The 17,360-nt window shown below is 41.0% G+C and overlaps 1 protein-coding gene across 12 annotated transcripts in view; it reads left to right on the top strand.

The window, feature by feature from the left end:
• The window catches only part of MCTP1 (multiple C2 and transmembrane domain containing 1), a 273,863-nt gene that overhangs the window by 61,254 nt on the left and 195,249 nt on the right, over window positions 1–17,360 (top strand). For all 12 annotated transcript variants that reach the window (XR_014787670.1, XR_014787671.1, XR_014787672.1 and 9 more), the window contains exon 2: window positions 3,955–4,069. Coding sequence is in view for 9 of the 12 variants with exons in the window: in XM_084833774.1 (XP_084689900.1) it covers window positions 3,955–4,069 (115 nt within the window). In the remaining 3 variants the exon portion in view is untranslated. The remainder of the gene's footprint in view (window positions 1–3,954; window positions 4,070–17,360) is intronic.

The following is a 17,360-nucleotide window of genomic DNA, read 5'->3' as shown; positions in this document are numbered from 1 at the left end:
TTAAAAAAAAAAAAAAAGAAAGTCTAAACTTAATATATAAAATGTTGTTAATAAGTCCTAGGCAATAATTGAAGTAACACTGGCATTAATTTACCACAGCTCTAATTTACTGTTGGGCACAGAACAAAATCTCATTCCACTAACAGAATCTCTCTCCAAACAGCATTTTTCCCACAGCAGAGCTCAAGGCAACTTCATTACCTAAGTTTGACCAAGTTTTATATACTAGGAGAAGCCCTGTTACCTTTAGAATAAAATGGAGGTGCCAAGGGGATAAGGGAAAACTCTCTGTAGAAGAATTGTGGTATAGGAGATCAATAAGGAGTTGAGCTAGAAAAAAAAATTATTTAAGGATAAAGGTTACTCTTCAGATCAGGCAGATATTAAGAGCAAAAAAAGTAAAACATTTGTTATACTAATGGCTGATTTTTTTAAAGCAGAATGCAGACTAATAACCTAGAATGATTGTTGATGGGATGGTGGACCAAATGTTAAAAGAGAGAGTTGAGAATCTGTGTTGGAATTAAACCTCTTTTGGAGCTTTATGAAGGTCACACTCCCCTTCCAGATATAGGAAGGGGGCAGAGGGGTGTGTGTGTGTGTGTGTGTGTGTGTTTGAAGGAGTAGTTCTGCACATTTGGAGAGGTGGGGGTAGAGTGAACAATCTGTGACTTGACTGAAAGAACCTTGAGAGCTCAAGGGCCCTCTCTGGTTTTCTGATACAGGGTAATGAATTTGCTGCCTTTTAGAAGTACTGGATGATTGTCTCCACTTATGTTATGCTTCTATGTTTGTAATTAAACCAAATATTACAAACATGCCAGTGTGTTCTCATCCAAAGAAAACCAAACCTTGGAAGTCTCCAGTGTTGCCCCTGTAATTTCTTGTCAGTTGGGGAAGCAAGGGGCAAACAACATTATTGGTGAATAAATGCTGATATGGTGACATAGGGGCAAGGCGGTGGGGACCTTTCCAACAGCAACCATTTGCAGGCTTCATCTGCAACACAATTGTGCACTGGAAGGCTGGTGGCAGTTTTAAAATTATCTATTGTGTGTATGACGTATGGATAGAGTATGTATGTATGTATCTATATGGTTCTGACAACATCAGTTTAAAACGGGTAAGTAAATACTACCTTATTTTAGATTGCAAGTTTTTCTAATTCCCTGCCATAATGCAAGCAAATAATAAACAAGAAAAAGTATTAATGTAAATTACATACTTCGCAGGGAGTAGATAACGCATAGCTTTCTAGTAGCATATTTATTATTTGTCTATGAGAGCATAAACGAATCATGGTTAAGTCTCAGCACTTCATTTAAAGGTCTCAGAGTGAAGAGAAATCTTAGTAGCTATGGTATATTAATTATCCACTTTTTATCTGGACTGAGTAGATGTCTATAAATATATATGACACAAATCTAGTGTAGTGTAATAATTTCTAAGCTCTCTTCATATATTTTTTGATTAGGGTTTTTAGAATTTTCACCTTAGTTTATTTGCTACAATGTCTGAATAAGAATACAAAATGCGTGAATAAGAATAAGGCCTTCAGTACCATAGCACATAAATCATCTTAAATTGTAATAAATGCATGGGAGGAGTGAGAATGGAAAACTCTGTGCCACGTTTGTACAAATTGATTACAAATCAAATAAATTATTGAAAATTGTGATTTTTGCCAAGTGTCATTTTCATTTTGTGAATACTGAGTACTTATGGGCCTAGTTTAGACTGTAATTCTTAACTATGGTTTAGCATGGTTGGTACTAGCCTCAGGCTTGCAAGCTTTCGCTCCCTCTCTCCTCCTTTTGCATAGCTGCAAGGAGAAAGTTGGAAGCCTTTTGCTTCCACTTTTAAACTAAGTGGAGTTCCTTGTTAATGTCTGAACTTGGGGGAACTCTTTAGTTTAAAGTATGGCTTATTTAATCTTGGCTTATTTCCACTACTCAGAGTTCCCATGAGTATGGACAGAACAAGGAACTTCGCTTAGTTTAAAAGTGGAAGTGAAAGTGTCCAGTCGCCTTGTGGCAGAGCCAGAAAAAGAGAGAGGAGGGTGGAGTACATGAGCCTGAAGCTTGTGCTGGCCCTTGTATGTAACTTTAAACTGGACTCCACATTATTTATTTATTCACAAATACTAGTCTGCCCAATCAATGAGCAAGTCTTCAGATGTTCTCCTATGGGTACCCCCACCATCTTTGGTATGGCAACTGGACAGGGAGGTACTTTTCCCAGGCAGGCGTGCTTAGAACCTGTAGTGATGCCATTTTGATGCTTTTTATTCTGCTTTTAAAAACTTGTAAATTACTGTGGAAGGTCTTTTCCCCCCTGTGTTATATTTAGCATGGCCACTTGTGCATCACCAAAATAGAAAAAAACACATCACCAAAAAAGGTGAAAAGACACCAATTCGTATAACATTTCTGTATGCAAATTTAGAAATAATAACTATAACTTAAATAGGAATACGATATATCTCACCATAGTAGAGAAGACTGACTAGGTGACCTGTATGCCTGCTCAGTCTGCTGTCCAGATGCTAACTGTTGATAGGCAACTTGAAGGCCCCCGCTCTCCCTCCATATGGTTCCTTAGACTGGACACCTCTTCAAATTGAGGTCTGTCCCCTGCCAGCTCTGTAAAATAGAGGACCGTACTCTGTAAAGTCACTGATGCAATGAATATGAACTTGAGCACACTCTGGGAGAGAGCGGAGGACAGGAAGGCCTGGCATGCTATGGTCCATGGGGTCACGAAGAGTCGGACACGACATAACGACTGAACAACGACAACAACTCTGTAAAGTAGGACACTCAGGTACCCTGGTTTACCTTTATTTTATTCTTCTGTTTACTGACTTCAAGGTGTTTATATTTTATTGTGACCTACCCTGGGAACAAACAAATGACCCAACTACAGTATGACTCTCTACTGTTAAAGAATAAACTAAGGTGGTGCAAAAGGGGTAAACATGATTACTTGAATTGGTGCTGAGGGAGGATTTGGGCACTTTTGGGCACTCTCACATCTTTGGGCTCATTCTGCAAGCTTTTGAAGGGTTTGTTTTGTTTTTCAGTATGGTAGAAGCACTAGAAGTATGGTTTTGCTCTTGAGCAGATTCAGTAAGAATATCTGTGAAACTGTCATGAAATCTTGCTAAAGTTCTCTCTTGGCTCTAATACTAGTTTAACACCAGTTAGTTGAACTGTTAGAATTAGAGTTGTGCAATCTATTATATGTTAATCGGTATAATGAAGTCACTTCCCCAAATCAAATAAAGCTTTTCAATGTTCAAAATGTATAAACTAGGGCTCTTAATGGGACATCATCCATTAGGGTTCTACTAGGGAACTGTTACTTATAAAGGGAAACCCTAGGGCTTGTGGAATTCAACTAAGGTAAAGACAGCTTGAGGTGTTACATCATGCTTATCAAACTTAGTGTAGTACATTGTGAACACTTACAAATGAAGTTGGTATGCTTTGCCAACTGCCTGGTTTGCCCAGATTAGAGACAGTTTTGAGTTAACAGCTGGATTTTATGTTTTCAAAAATGAAGGCTCAACATAAAAAATGGAGGTTCAACAATTGTCTGCTACTTTTTTGTTCCTAGTAGTCTATGCAGACAGCCTGACTACAACATCCTGTCAACCTTTTTTCTCCCCTCCTACCCCTTGCCACCACAGCCTGCTTTTTGTAACATCTTGCCTTATGAAGAGATCTAGAGATCCTGAAAGCTTGCACATATTTTGTGATCTTTGAGTTGGCCTAATAAAAGTATTACAGTATGTGGATTTTGGCATTTTTCTTGTGGCCAACACGGCTGCCTTTGCTTGTTTGTTTTTGTTTTGTTTTAAATAATATGTTCTGCAGAATGGCAATGTAGGTGTTTTTTCAGTGGATATTAAAATGTTGGGCTTCATGTATGTATTTTCTTTATGCTTTTTAGAGAATCAATTCTGCTGGAACAAGTAATGCAGAACTATCTCTTACTGATCCCGGAATGTACCAGTTGGACATTACGTTAAAAAGAGGGCATAATTTAGCTGCTCGTGATCGGAGAGGTAAGAATGTCCTGACAAAAGCATTGTTTTTTGTAAACTACTGTCCAAAGTCTGAGAAGGTATCTCTTTTTTCTCCTCCTTGTCCTCCTCCTTACATTTTGTACTTTTAAAATTTTATAACAGTGTACTTACAATGCTTGTAAGAAATCTTTCAGAATTTGGCTTGCTCCTTTTAAATGATGTTCTTTACCTATATATAATATATAAGGCTAGAAGTAATTGTTGGAGTATGCTGGGCATCTGAACACGTTTTCTTTACATTCTAATCAAATCCCTGTTTATATCCTTATAAATGTCATTCATTTTGTGAATGTTCAGAATTCACTGGAGATTGGACAACATATACAAAAATCTTGTATGTGCACACAGAAGCATGATTTACATACTACTTAGATTAAAAGCTGAAAATAATGGCAATCTTTTATTATCATTATTTGAGTGTAGCTCAAAAAATGGGCTTTCGAACTTAAGCAGTTAGGATGAACTGAATGGAGAATTCTGTTTAATTTTTAGTCTCACCTGAGGGACCTAACGGTATGGGAATGTGCAAGTAGCATAGCTGCTGCCTTTTTGATTGCACCCTTGCAGGAGCTAGACTACATCAGATGTAATTCATCAGAGGATGATATTTATATAATACCATCAATATACATAGCATAGGCAGCGACAGCAGCTGCCACCACCACTAAGATGTAGTGATGAGTACAAAGTTATTAATATAGTGACTTTGAGATGACCCTTTTGGACTAATCATACATAAATGCCAGATCGGTTCAAAGTAATACCTCCCTCATCCATGACTTAATAATGGATGAGGCGGCCGATTTGGCATGTATAACCGAAACATGGGTGGGTGAGCAGGGAGGAGTTAGTCTCTCCCAGCAATGCACACTGGGGTACTTGGTTCAGCATCAGGGAAGACCTGAAGGGTGGGGGGGAGGGTTGCTGTGGTCTATAGGAATTCCATCTCTCTCTGCAGACTCCCTGTCCGTGTGACTACTGGTCTGGAGTGTTTGCATCTTGTGTTGGGCCAGCGGGACAGACTGGGGACTCTGTTGGTGCACAGCCCACCCCGCTGCTCAACAGACTCCCTATCTGAGCTGATGGAGGTGGTCTCTGGTGCGCTGTTATGATCCCCCAGACTGTTGGTTCTGGGGGATGTCAACATTCGTGCTGAGGGCACCTTGTCTGGGGCGGCTCAGGATTTCGTGGCCTCCATGATGACCATGGGACTGTCCCAACATGTCATTGGCCCAACGCATGTAGCGGGGCATACTCAAGACTTGGTTTTCACAACTGAACATGGAGATGGTGGTCTGAAGGTGGAGGACTTTGCATCAGTCCCCTTATCATGGTCAGATCATTACCTGCTGAGGTTTAGACTTAGAGCAGCTTTTCCCCTCTGCAAGGGTGGGGGACCTATTAAGATGGTCCGCCCCTGGAGGCTAATGGATCTAGATGGTTTCCAGAGCACTTTGGGGAGATTTCCAGCTGATATGGTGGGCTCTCCTGTTGAAACCCTGGTTGATCTGTGGAATGTAGAAATGACCTGGGTGGTTGAGATGATTGCTCCTGAGTGCCCTCTCCTGAGCAGAGCTCGAACTGCTCCGTGGTATACCCCAGGGCTGAGAGTGATGAAACAAAATAGGAGATGGCTTGAGAACAGACGGAGAAGAACTCCTAGTGGATGCAATCAAATGCTGGTATGTGCCTATAGTAAAGTATATTCAGGGGTAGGAGGAGTATATTCAGAAACCCTCGTACAGGTTTCTCAGGAGACAGGTAAGGTGGTCTGGTACTCCCATCTCTTTAAGAATTTGCCAGAGTTTGTGGTGATCCACACAATCAAAGGCTTTAGCGTAGTCAATGAAGCAGAAATAGACGTTTTTCTGGAATTCTCTTGCTTTCTCCATGATGCAGCGAATGTTGGCGATTTGATCTCTAGTTCCTCTGCCTCTTCGAAACCCAGCTTGTACTTCTGGTAGTTCTCGGTTCGCATACTGCTGAAGCCTAGCTTGTATGATTTTGAGCATAACCTTGCTGGCATGTGAAATGAGCGCAATTGTGCGGTAGTTTGAACACTCTTTGGCATTGCCCTTCTTTGGAAGTGGAATGTAAACTGACCTTTTCCAGTCTTGTGGCCACTGTTGAGTGTTCCAAATTTGTTGGCATATTGAATGCAGCACTTTCACAGCATCATCTTTTAGGATTTTAAATAGCTCAGCTGGAAGACTGTCAACTCTGCTAGCTTTGTTGTTACTAATGCTTCCTAAGGCCCACTTGACTTCACTCTCGAGGATGTCTGGCTCAAGTTCAGTGACCGCACTATCATGGCTATCAGATACATTAAGATCTTTCCTGTATAGTTCTTCTGTGTATTCTTTCCACCTCTTCTTCATCTCATCTGCTTCTGTTAGGTCCCTGCCTTCTTTGTCCTTTATCATGCCCGTCTTTGCACAAAATGTTCCCTTGAGGTCTCCAATTTTCTTGAAGAGATCTCTAGTCTTTCCCATTCTGTTGTTTTCCTCGATTTCTTTGCATTGTTCATTTAAGAAGGCCTTCTTGTCTCTCCTTGCTATTCTCTGGAACTCTGCATTCAGTTGGGTATATCTTCCCCTTTCTCCCTTGCTTTTCGCTTCCCTTCTTTCGTGAGCTACTTGTAAAGCCTCATCAGACAGCCACTTGGCTTTCTTGCATTTCTTTTTCTTTGGGATGGATTTCGTTGCTGCCTCCTGAACAATGTTACGTACCTCCATCCATAGTTCCTCAGGCACTCTGTCTATCAGGTCTAATCCCTGAAATCTATTCCTCACCTCCACTGTATATTCATAAGGGATATGATTTAGGTCATACCTGAATGGTTTAGTGGTTTTCCCTACGTTCTTCAATTTAAGCCGAAATTTTGCAATAGATCATAAGAAGCTCATGATCTGAGCCACAGTCAGCTCCAGGTCTTGTTTTGACTGACTGTATGGAGCTTCTCCATCTTTGGCTGCAAAGGACATAATCAATCTGATTTCGATATTGACCATCTGGTGATGTCCATGTGTAGAGTCGTCTCTTGTGCTGTTGGAAAAGAGTGTTTGCTATGATCAGCGTGTTCTCTTGGCAAAACTCTATTAGCTTTTGTCCTGCTTCATTTTGTACACCAAGGCCATGCCTGCCTGTTATCCCGGTGATTTCTTGACTTCCTCCTTTAGCATTCCAATCCCCTATGATGAAAAGGACATCTTTTTTTGGTGTTAGTTCTAGAAGGTGTTGTAGGTCTTCATAGAACCGATCAACCTCAGCTTCTTCGGCCTCAGTGGTTGGGGCATAGACATGAATTACTGTGATGTTGAATGGTTTGCCTTGGATTCGTACTGAGATCATTCTATTTTTTTTAAGATTGTACCCCAGTACTGCTTTTCCCACCCTTTTGTTGACTATGAGTGCTACTCCATTTCTTCTAAGGGATTCTTGCCCACCGTAGTAGATATGATGGTCACCTGAATTAAATTCACCCATGCCTGTCCGTTTTAGTTCACTGATTCCCAAGATGTCGATGTTCAATCTTGCCATCTCATGTTTGACCACCTCCAGCTTACCTTGATTCATTGATCTGACATTCCAGGTTCCTAAATAATATTGTTACAGCATCGGATTTTCTTTTCACCACCAGACACATCCACAGCTGAGTGTCCTTTCGGCTTTGGCCCAGCCGCTTCACTCTTTCTGGCGCTACTTGGAAATTCCCTCTGCTCTTCCCCAGTAGTATATTGGACACCTTCCGACCTGAGGGTCTCATCTTCCGGCGTCATATCCTACTTGCTTTTTACTGACATATGGTTTGGCATATGTTTGTAGGTGCATGCAGATTTCCTAGTCACTCTTAAGCCATGCAGCAAACTGGGCTTTGCAGTGGATAAATTGTTTATTTTATTTTAATCTGCCCAATAACCAGTGTTCTCTGGGCAGAATGCAAACAGTTAAAAAACTAAAATGCCATACAAACTGTTAAAAAGTATAAAATATAGTACATATATTTAAAATAATAAAATACAATACAAAACAACAAATAGCACAGGAATAGATAAAACAGCAAGAAAAATCTAGAACTAGGTTTCTAAAATGCCTGGGAGAAAAGAAAGACCTTTGCCTTACACCAGGTGAACCCTCTTTGGGGAAAGCATTCCATGAGTGGGGTGCTACAACTGAGAAGGCCTCTCTCTTGTAGCCACCCGCCTAGCTTCCTTTGCAGGGCCACCTGGAGGAGGAGGGCCTCTGAAGATGATCTAAAAATCTGTCCACGTACATACAGGAGGAGACGTTCCTTTAGAGACTCTAGTCCCAAGCTGTTTCGGGTTTTAAAATTCCACACCAACACTTTGAATTGGGCTCGGAAATGGACTGGAAGCCAGTGTAGCTGACAAAGCACGGACATCACATGATCATATTGGCCAGTCCCAGTTAGTAACCTGGCAGCTTTGTTTTGAACTAACAGATCAGTGAATCAAACAGTGATTCAAGCTGGCAGTTTTGCCTCTTAGTTGCTGTTACTGCTGTATTTATTTATAACTACAGCATAAAAACAATATAAAATATTAAAGTATTAAAACTACAGTATAAAAGTACTAGCAGCAATGCAGAGATTTTAAAATACAGTAACAAGTTTAAAACAGCAGAGCTAAAAGTCTAGAATGCTAAAATTCCTTGGATTTGCCACCATCTGTGGCTAAAGAAAGTTTAACCTCAGCACGTAAAATGGAAGTGATGATAGGGAGTAAGGAGGATGAAAAGGCTGGCAGCTTCAATTAGTATTTCATTAGCTGTTATACGTGACAAAAGAAAAAAAGTCTCCATTGGCATCAATAGAGGCTTTAAAAATTTTATTAACCCCCATTCCCATGAGACCAGAAATTTCAGGAAGCAACCATTGGTTGGGGGAAGGTTTAATCTTCCCCTCCTGGAATGCAGGGGTACTGATCTGAATTGGGGCTGCACAACTAAAGACAAGTCTCAGCTACATACTACACAATTAGCGTAATGTGTAGTTTGCCTCTGAGTACTATTGTAAAGCTGGAAGATCCTGCTGTGAGATTTTTCTTTATTTTATTTTATGCCTCTCTTTACCCTAAAGTAGCCCTCTGAATTGCTACCAAGATGGAAATGCTATTCATCTGATCTTTGTAGCCTTTGGATTTGTAGATGTCATAGGCTTGCGCAAACATTAGTTGTGAATATATCAAGTTTTATGTAAAGGGCATCTTGGACAAAAACCGTAAATCTCATTTTTAGATGGTGTTTAGATTGTCCTGGTGCTCTGGGTTTCATTTGCTTCAGAGATGATGCCTTGGGAATATAATGAGAAATAAGTCAGTGTGATAGTCTAGTCATTGTAATAAGCTTAACACATTCTAAATCACATTTATCTATATTTCAGAAAATAAGTATGTCAAATAGTCTCACTGCTGAATGGAAATGGAAAGCATTATTTGAATTCTGAAGGGATAGTACTTAATGTATATTATAGAACAGGACCTGCCCAACTGTAAAATAAAGCACATTTATTCTGTGTAATTGTTGTGATGCTTGAACAAAGAAGTGAATCTGAGTACATCCTAAAATAAAGTAAAAGTAACTCACTGTTTTGTAGAGCAGTGATTTTTCTGTGAGAATTACAACTATGACAGAAGCCAGAATCAATCCTGTGGCCTATCAGCCAAGTTTACAATGATGAGGCTAGGCCTTCCCATGTCCTGCTTATTGATGGTATCCAAGTGAAAATTATGTTGGGTACATTTTATTTATTTAGCATCACCTGTTTGCATGGCACTTTACAGAGTACACATGGGCAGGTCTCTGCCTCAAGGAGCTTACAATCTAAAATTGAACACGGTAAACAGAGGAAGAGGTGGCAAGTGGAGGCAGGGACTTGTTCTCATGTAAACAGAGAAGCAGTATGCACATCCGGCCATGGTGATAAGCCTAGTCATATCATGTCTGCATTACTGCAATGTGCTGAACATAGAGCTGCCTTTGAAGAATACATGGAAGCTACAAGTGGTTTAGAATGCAGTGGTCAGGCTGTTAACAGGGGCCATATATAGGGAGCATATAACTCCCTTGTTGAAACAGCTACACTGGCTTCCTATTTGTTTCCAGGTACTGTTCAAAGTCCTGCTGATGACCTTTAAAGCCCTGAATGGACAGGGATATTTGAACAACTTCTCCTGTATGAGCCTGCCTACCTACTGAAATACTATTTCGAGGCCCTCCTGTGTGTCCCAATATCCTAAGAAATACACTTGGGACAAGGGAGAGAGCCTTTTTGGTGGCTGTACCTAGGCTTTAGAATTCCCTTCCGAAGACAGGGAAACTCATCTTGCCTCCTCTCTGACAGCCTTCCTCAAGTTGGAATAAAACTCTAATTTTTAGGGAAGGCATTTGGACTATGAATTCCTGCCTTACTAGATTTGGTTTTTAAACTGTCTACAGTTTTTAAATGATCACACAGTTGTATTTTGTTTTCTGCTGCTGTTTGAGTGTTTTATATATTGTAATATAAATATATTACATAATATATTTGTTTATTGTTTTATCTTGTTAGCTGCCCTGAGCTTTTTGGAAAAAAGGCAAGGTATAAATGTTTTTAAACAAAGAAATAAAATATGGTTCTTTCAGTTGCACATGCTTAGGCATAGTTACAGGTTCAGTTATAGTAGGCCATGGATGGGCAACTTCTGGAGGTCTGGGAGCCATTTTGCCCTCCCCAAACCTCACCGCAGGCCGCATTCATGGGGTGCCGCCCCCCCAAAGGGCTAAAATTGAAATTCAGTGGCAAACCTCTCTCTAGTACTACAGAGCATTACAGTGGTTCCATTTTGCTTGTTTGCAAGTGAAATGTAACCCATTTGGCGCTCTGTAGTGGCTATGGAGCACCAAGAGAGCCAAATTTAGCTTTCAGAGAAACTAAATTTGGCCATTTGGACACTCCGTAGCCATTACAGACACCCCTTTTCAGATTTAAAAAACCCCCAGTTAATTTGGGGGTGGTACCAGGGGTGTCATGGGCCACAGATTGTCCACCCCTACAGTAGGTCATGGGAACTAGGGGGTTGTGGCAAAGGCTTCATGGGAAAAGTGAGGAAATAAGAGAGGTGGCATCACACAGATGTTCTTGGAGGCAGTTCCAACCATACAGGGCAGCAAGGGAGAATAGGCTGAGTCTTTTGAGGGAGCAGAAGACCTCTAGGTGGTGGAGGATGTTGGTGCTGGAGGAGCAAAGAAGCCATGGAGGGCTTTGAAGTTAAGGGCAAAGAGCTTGTGTTGGATCTGTGAGTGGAAAGGAAGACAGTGTAGGGATTTGAAGGAGGGGGGTATCATGTAATCAGAGCAATGAGAAAGGTGAATGATTTTGAAAGCAGATATGAGGGAACCAAGGTGAGATAGAGATAAGACCAAAGGGGAGAAGATTGCTGTAGTCTAGGCAAGAGATGACAGGGGCATGCATCAAAGGTGGGGACAGAGAGGAAAGGCCACGTATTTGCAATGTTGTAAATAGAGAAGTGACACAACTTGGCCATAGACTGAATATGGTGGGTGGGGAAGGGGAGAGAGTAATCAAGGATAAAGCCAAGGCTACGTGAATGTCCAACAGGCTGGATGGTAACATTGTCAATAGATATAGAAAGCATATGGGGAGAGCAGGGCTTGGGAGTAAAGGTGAGAGGTTCCATCTTGGACATACTGAGTTTGAAACAATGAAGCTTCTAAGCAGAGATATCAGAAAGGCACTTGGAGGGAGAGTGGAACAGTTCAGCGATGGGGAGGAAGAGATTAGTGTCCTCTGCCCTCATCCAGCTGCTGTACCTGGATGAAGGCATCCAGGGATAGTGTGTGTGGTGGGAGAGAGAGATGGGGGAGTGCGTGACCATATCAGGATGGGAGTTAGTTTGGCCACAGTTACTCATGGTCCAGTAACTTCCTGTTTAGCCTACTGCAATGTGTTGTACGTGGGGCTATCTTTAACAACAGTCAGTCCAGAAACGTTGCTTGATCCAAAACAGGGCTGTGACGTTACTAACTGGGACTGGGTTAGTGTCAGGATTGGGCCCAGACTCCCTACAGAGACTCTGGAAGTGGATTCAGAGTCAGAGGACAAGAGGGAGGAACCTGAGCTTCAAGGGGGTCAAGGAGACAGAAACAGGGAAGAATCTTCCCAATGGCAATCTAACCAGTTGGATCAAAGCCCAACCATAACTTCTCCTTCTGTGAGAACTCAGCAACTCTCAGAGGAGGAGGAGGTGAGTGTGGTGGATGCACAGGTCAGATGTTAAATCAAGAGGGAGGAACAGTGCAAGGAAGTAAGGCGTTCTACCAGGTTAGCCCATTACAGGAGGTGTCTAGGCTAGGGGAAGACTCTCCCTGAGGGCAGGACTGAGAAAGCCTTTCAGAGTCTATGCTGTAGACTAGTGTTAGAATTGCCAGAACTGTCTCTCCTACTATAGTGCATCCTTAAAAGGGGTCTTGAGATAAGCTATTAGAGTTGTGTCAGCTTAATCGAGGATCTTCGCATTGGGTTGTTAGAAGAGACCAAGTCTGTAACCTGAATTGCTGATGGACTGATTGCTTAGCATAATAAAGCATATTCACTTGCAGACTGATGTCCCCAGGAAGGCTCAGGCCTGACAAGAAGGGAGATGAGGCAATAGATGGAGAGGGGTTGTTGTTTGAAAATAGGGGATATAGTGGGTTGTTGGAATGCAGTAGGGAAGGATCTGATGCTGGGTGGGGGGAGGTTGATTATGTGGATGAAAACAGGGATGATGGTGGCAGAGATGGCAACCAGAAAGGTGGAAGAGATAGAATCAAGGAATCATATGGAGGCGTTACATGAGGCTATATCAGCATAATAAACTCAACAGGCAATAAGGGGTGGGAGGAAAGGGTAGTAGGAGAGGAAACTGGGAAAAGTGCAAGAGGAAGAGGGAGCTGATGGTTTCAATGTTAGTACTGAAGAAGGTGGCAAAATCTTGGACAGACAGTGAGGAGAAGGGAGCCAGGACAGTGACCTTAGCAGAACATCAAAGGTAGAAACGAGACACCGGGGATTCCATGAGTTGGTGGGGATCAGACAGGTGCAGTAATATTAGTCGGTTTGGGGGGTGGTGGTGGTTGCACCCTCCCTAAAGGATCAGGTTTCGTATATTGGGGGTGCTCTTGGATCCAGCATTGTCACTAGAGGCACAGGTGGTGGCAAAGCGCATCTTTTATCAGCTTAGGCTGATATACCAACTACATCCTTATCTGGACAGAGATAGCCTAGCTACAGTTATCCATGCTCTGGTAATCTCTCATCTGGATTACTGGAATTCATTATATGTGGAGGTGCTTTGAAAACAGTCTGGAAATTTCAGCTGGTCCAGAACAGGGCAGCGAGATTCTTAACGGGGACTGGCCAATGTGATCATATTATGCCAGCACTTTTCTATCTGTCATTTCTTAACCAAATTCCAAGTGCTGGTATTAACATTCAAATCCTAAACAGCTTGGGGCCAGGAGATGATATGGGAGGAGATGAAGGATTGTCTCCTCCCATGTACACTTGTCTGGACCATAAGATCGTCTTCAGCAGTTCTTCCCTGTCAAAAGAAGTGAGGTGGGTGGCTACTAAGAGGAGGGCCTTTTCTGTTGTGACACCTCAGTTGTGGAATGAGCTTCCCAGAGAGGTTCTTCTGACACCTCCATTGTGCTCTTTTCCATGCCAGGTGAAGACCTCCTTATTTTCCCAGGCACGTTAGTCTTTCAGTTTCTGTTTTAAATCTGTTACTGTATTTTAAATCTGTGCACTCCTAACAGGTTTTATTTGAGTTTTTTATTTTTTATTGTAATTTTAAACTTTGAAATGTTTATGTTGTATTTTATCATGTATTCTATGGTTTTAATTGTTGTGAACTGCCCAGAGAGCGTTGGCTATTGGGCAATGTTAAAATTAAATAAATAAATAAAAAAAAAAAACTGCTGCTTGGCCAGGTACAAGCCAGATAAGAAGGAGGAAAACACACTTTTATAGTCAGCCCACTCTTTTGTTCTTCAGAGTCATTAGCTGCCCCAGAACACAAATGAGCATATTGAACAGAGGCAATGAGCCAAGATGGAGGCGGGAGGAGCAAATAGTTTGTTGGGAGAGTGGGCACACATGTAAATAGTTGATAATAGGGATGTATCAGTGGTTTCCCATGGTAAATGAATTCTACCATTGTTTTGACTTCTTCCTACCTCCTTGAAGCCTACAGTGCCTTTTATGCTATTATAGAGTCAGCAGTCCTGCCATGTTTTATTATGGTGTGCCTTTGAAGTTGCTTTATGACTATCCTAGCTGATGTTATTCCAGCAAAATTACTATCTTGCAAGTAGTAGTTTGCTGTGTGATTCTTTAGGATTAAAGTACAAACTAGTACCTGGGGATCCATCAATTTCTGTCAAATGGAATCTGCTGTTTCCATTTCTAATCTTGTGAACGAATTGACAGTGGAAGTCAAGCTATATAATACTGAAGAGGCCTGAATTTTGCTCACTGATTACTATTTAACAGCCTGACAACTTGAAATGATAGCTCTGAGAGTCATAGACTGCTGCATACATTAAAAGGGGTGTGAAATCTGAGAACTACAACAGTACAGAAATAAGATGAAGGAACTGTATCTAACACAGAAGCACTTACAAGTCTCCCATCAGGAGCTCATAGAGTATAGTTCTTCTTAGGAACTTGAGTTGAAGACCAACTTCCTATGTGTGGGAAGAAGCTCAGCTACTGTGCAATAACAGAGAGAGAAACCCAGGAAAAGAAGGGCCATGAGTAAATGTAGGCTAGAAAATAGAAAAAGGTTCCAAACCATTTGAGAAGAAAAACTTCGGTATGTGTCCGTAATATTTAGATAAGCAAAGAACATAATTTATTTTTGTTTATGGTTCTTTACGCTGGACTATGCAAACTATATGCAATCATACTTGCCTTTACAGGAACAATATAGTCTAAATAGTTTCTCAAAATAACTGTAATGTTCTCCAAAAAAGGAGAACCTTTTTGTTTTTGTTGGGGGCTGGCACCTAAGATGACAGAGTATTTTAATTCCTATGTGTGCAAAGAACAAGCTCAGCTGCTATGCAACAAGAGAGAGAATATACCTTTTATAGAAGACCCAGGGAGAAGAAGATTCGTGCTGCTTAAGCAACCCTTGTTACGAGAGTTCTTGATCAGAATGTTTAAACGCTTCTCATTATTTTTCCCTGTTTCATATAAGATTGTGATAACTGTGGAATGTCTGTTTTGCCAGAACACCAATGAAGTACTACCATGACTCTTAGTCCCAATTGAAATGTGATGCATGTCAAAGGCAGTGGTGTAGTGGTAATTTTTGAAGTGCAGATGCTCATCATGACAGTCCCCATAGGTACGCCCCGAAGGAGAGTCCAGAAAATGCAGGCAGATGCGTTGATCCATTTGAGAGAGAGAGAGAAAAGCCCAGTTCTGTCAATTTTCATGTCCACCAGGAGAAGGCCTTTTGTAAAGCTTAACTGCTCATTCAAGACAAAGCCACCCAAAACAGAATTGCATGCATTACAACAGAAAACAATATATTGTTGCTAGGAAAATCCAGTTTCCCTCAGCTACTGTGAGGATTGCAGCTTAAGTTCAGAGGGAACAGGGTGAGCGGTGGGGGCGGGGAGATGAGGTCAATGTCCCTGCTAAAAAAAAAAAATAATAAATGCTGGGGCCGCATCCCTGTATGCCCTGGCTCCACTACACCACTGGTCACAGGTAAAGGGAGTACATATATAAACATTCCATACTGCAAAGCATTCCAGCTCCTCTTCCATAATATTTGCCAGCAGATATGTTCAATGGATACTAGAGATCATCGTTTGGTAGGCATTACAAAAGGTATTTTCAGACAGAAGGGTGTTTGCATTTTGGCAGGCTTGACATCCACAATTCAGATATGGTCTTTGCACCCAAACCTATTGCTGCTAGGATAAATGGACTAGCAAAGACTGGCATGGCCATGCAGTAACTGCTATACAAAGCAGCAGGTCTAATATTGGCTGTCTTGTTTTAATGCATGATTATATTAAGAACTTGTTATCTTGTCATTAAACTGCAAGATTGTTAATCTTGTAGTTAAACTGCAAGATTGTCCTTGTAATTGAGCTGCCAGTTCTAATGGGAAGATACTGCCGCCATGTGCCCAGAATGGTTGTTGCTGTTATAATTAGTGAAGCATTGGTCCGCAGACTACAAAAGACTCATACTAATTAAAAACAGAGTGTTAGAAAGCTGTTTGAATTATTAGAGCTTTTTTTCCCCCCTGGGTGATAGCGGGGTGGAGCATCCACTTCTACCCAGTTAGCTTACTGAGATCATTGTGTCAGCTTATGTACACTTTGAGTTAGAACAGAAATAAATGGAGGAGGGTTTCATGTAATTTAACGTATACTATATACTTTCCACGGGTAGACAGACAATGAAAGCCATCTATTTTTGCCATGTAGTTTTGCTTGGGGTTAGATTACTGATTCCCGTGAAGACATTTTATTGGCATATATTAATGCAGCCTGAATGACATCAGTTTGCTTTGGTAACACTATTCTACTTCCCATACTATACTAATGTGCATGTGTGTGCGTCTGCACACACACACACACACACTTGTTTCAGGATTAGATATTCTAATTAGTATTTTTTAATTCTAAGATTAGCATTGACACCACAGAGGTCAACCAATTAAATATTTTTAAGTGTCTCGAGATACTTTTTCTGAAAGTTGGCCATACCATAAATAGAAGACAATTTTTTCTCACTAACCCAATAAAACATTGGGTAATTTGCATGTATTGTATATTTGGAAAACACTATTTTACCATGATTCCAACATTAAATGAAATACAACACATACATGTTACTTTGAAATTTTTGCATTGGCTGATCAGAATTTGCTGAAATGATTCCATGTGTTTTTGTAGTGCGGTGTTTATATTAGTTTAATTGTGGAAAAAAATATTAAATTGTGGAAAAAATATGTGGAATGAGATTTCCTATGTATCTTGCAAAAAAACAAATTATTAAACAGCACTTGAGCGTGCTATATAAATAGATAACCTGTTAATGATTGTGCTGATATGAACTCACTTTTACTCAAAGGACCAAATCTAATCTAATAAACTGAAATGGCAGTATATATCGCCATCTTGTGGCCTGATGAAATATCACAAATTTCTCTGAAATGCCTTCATAGAATGAGCTTAAATT

Source organism: Heloderma suspectum, chromosome 2, assembly GCF_057233095.1.
Source record: "Heloderma suspectum isolate Gila_16-S chromosome 2, 16-S_ref, whole genome shotgun sequence".
NCBI lineage: Eukaryota > Metazoa > Chordata > Lepidosauria > Squamata > Helodermatidae > Heloderma > Heloderma suspectum.
This window is presented reverse-complemented; position numbering and strand designations above follow the sequence as displayed.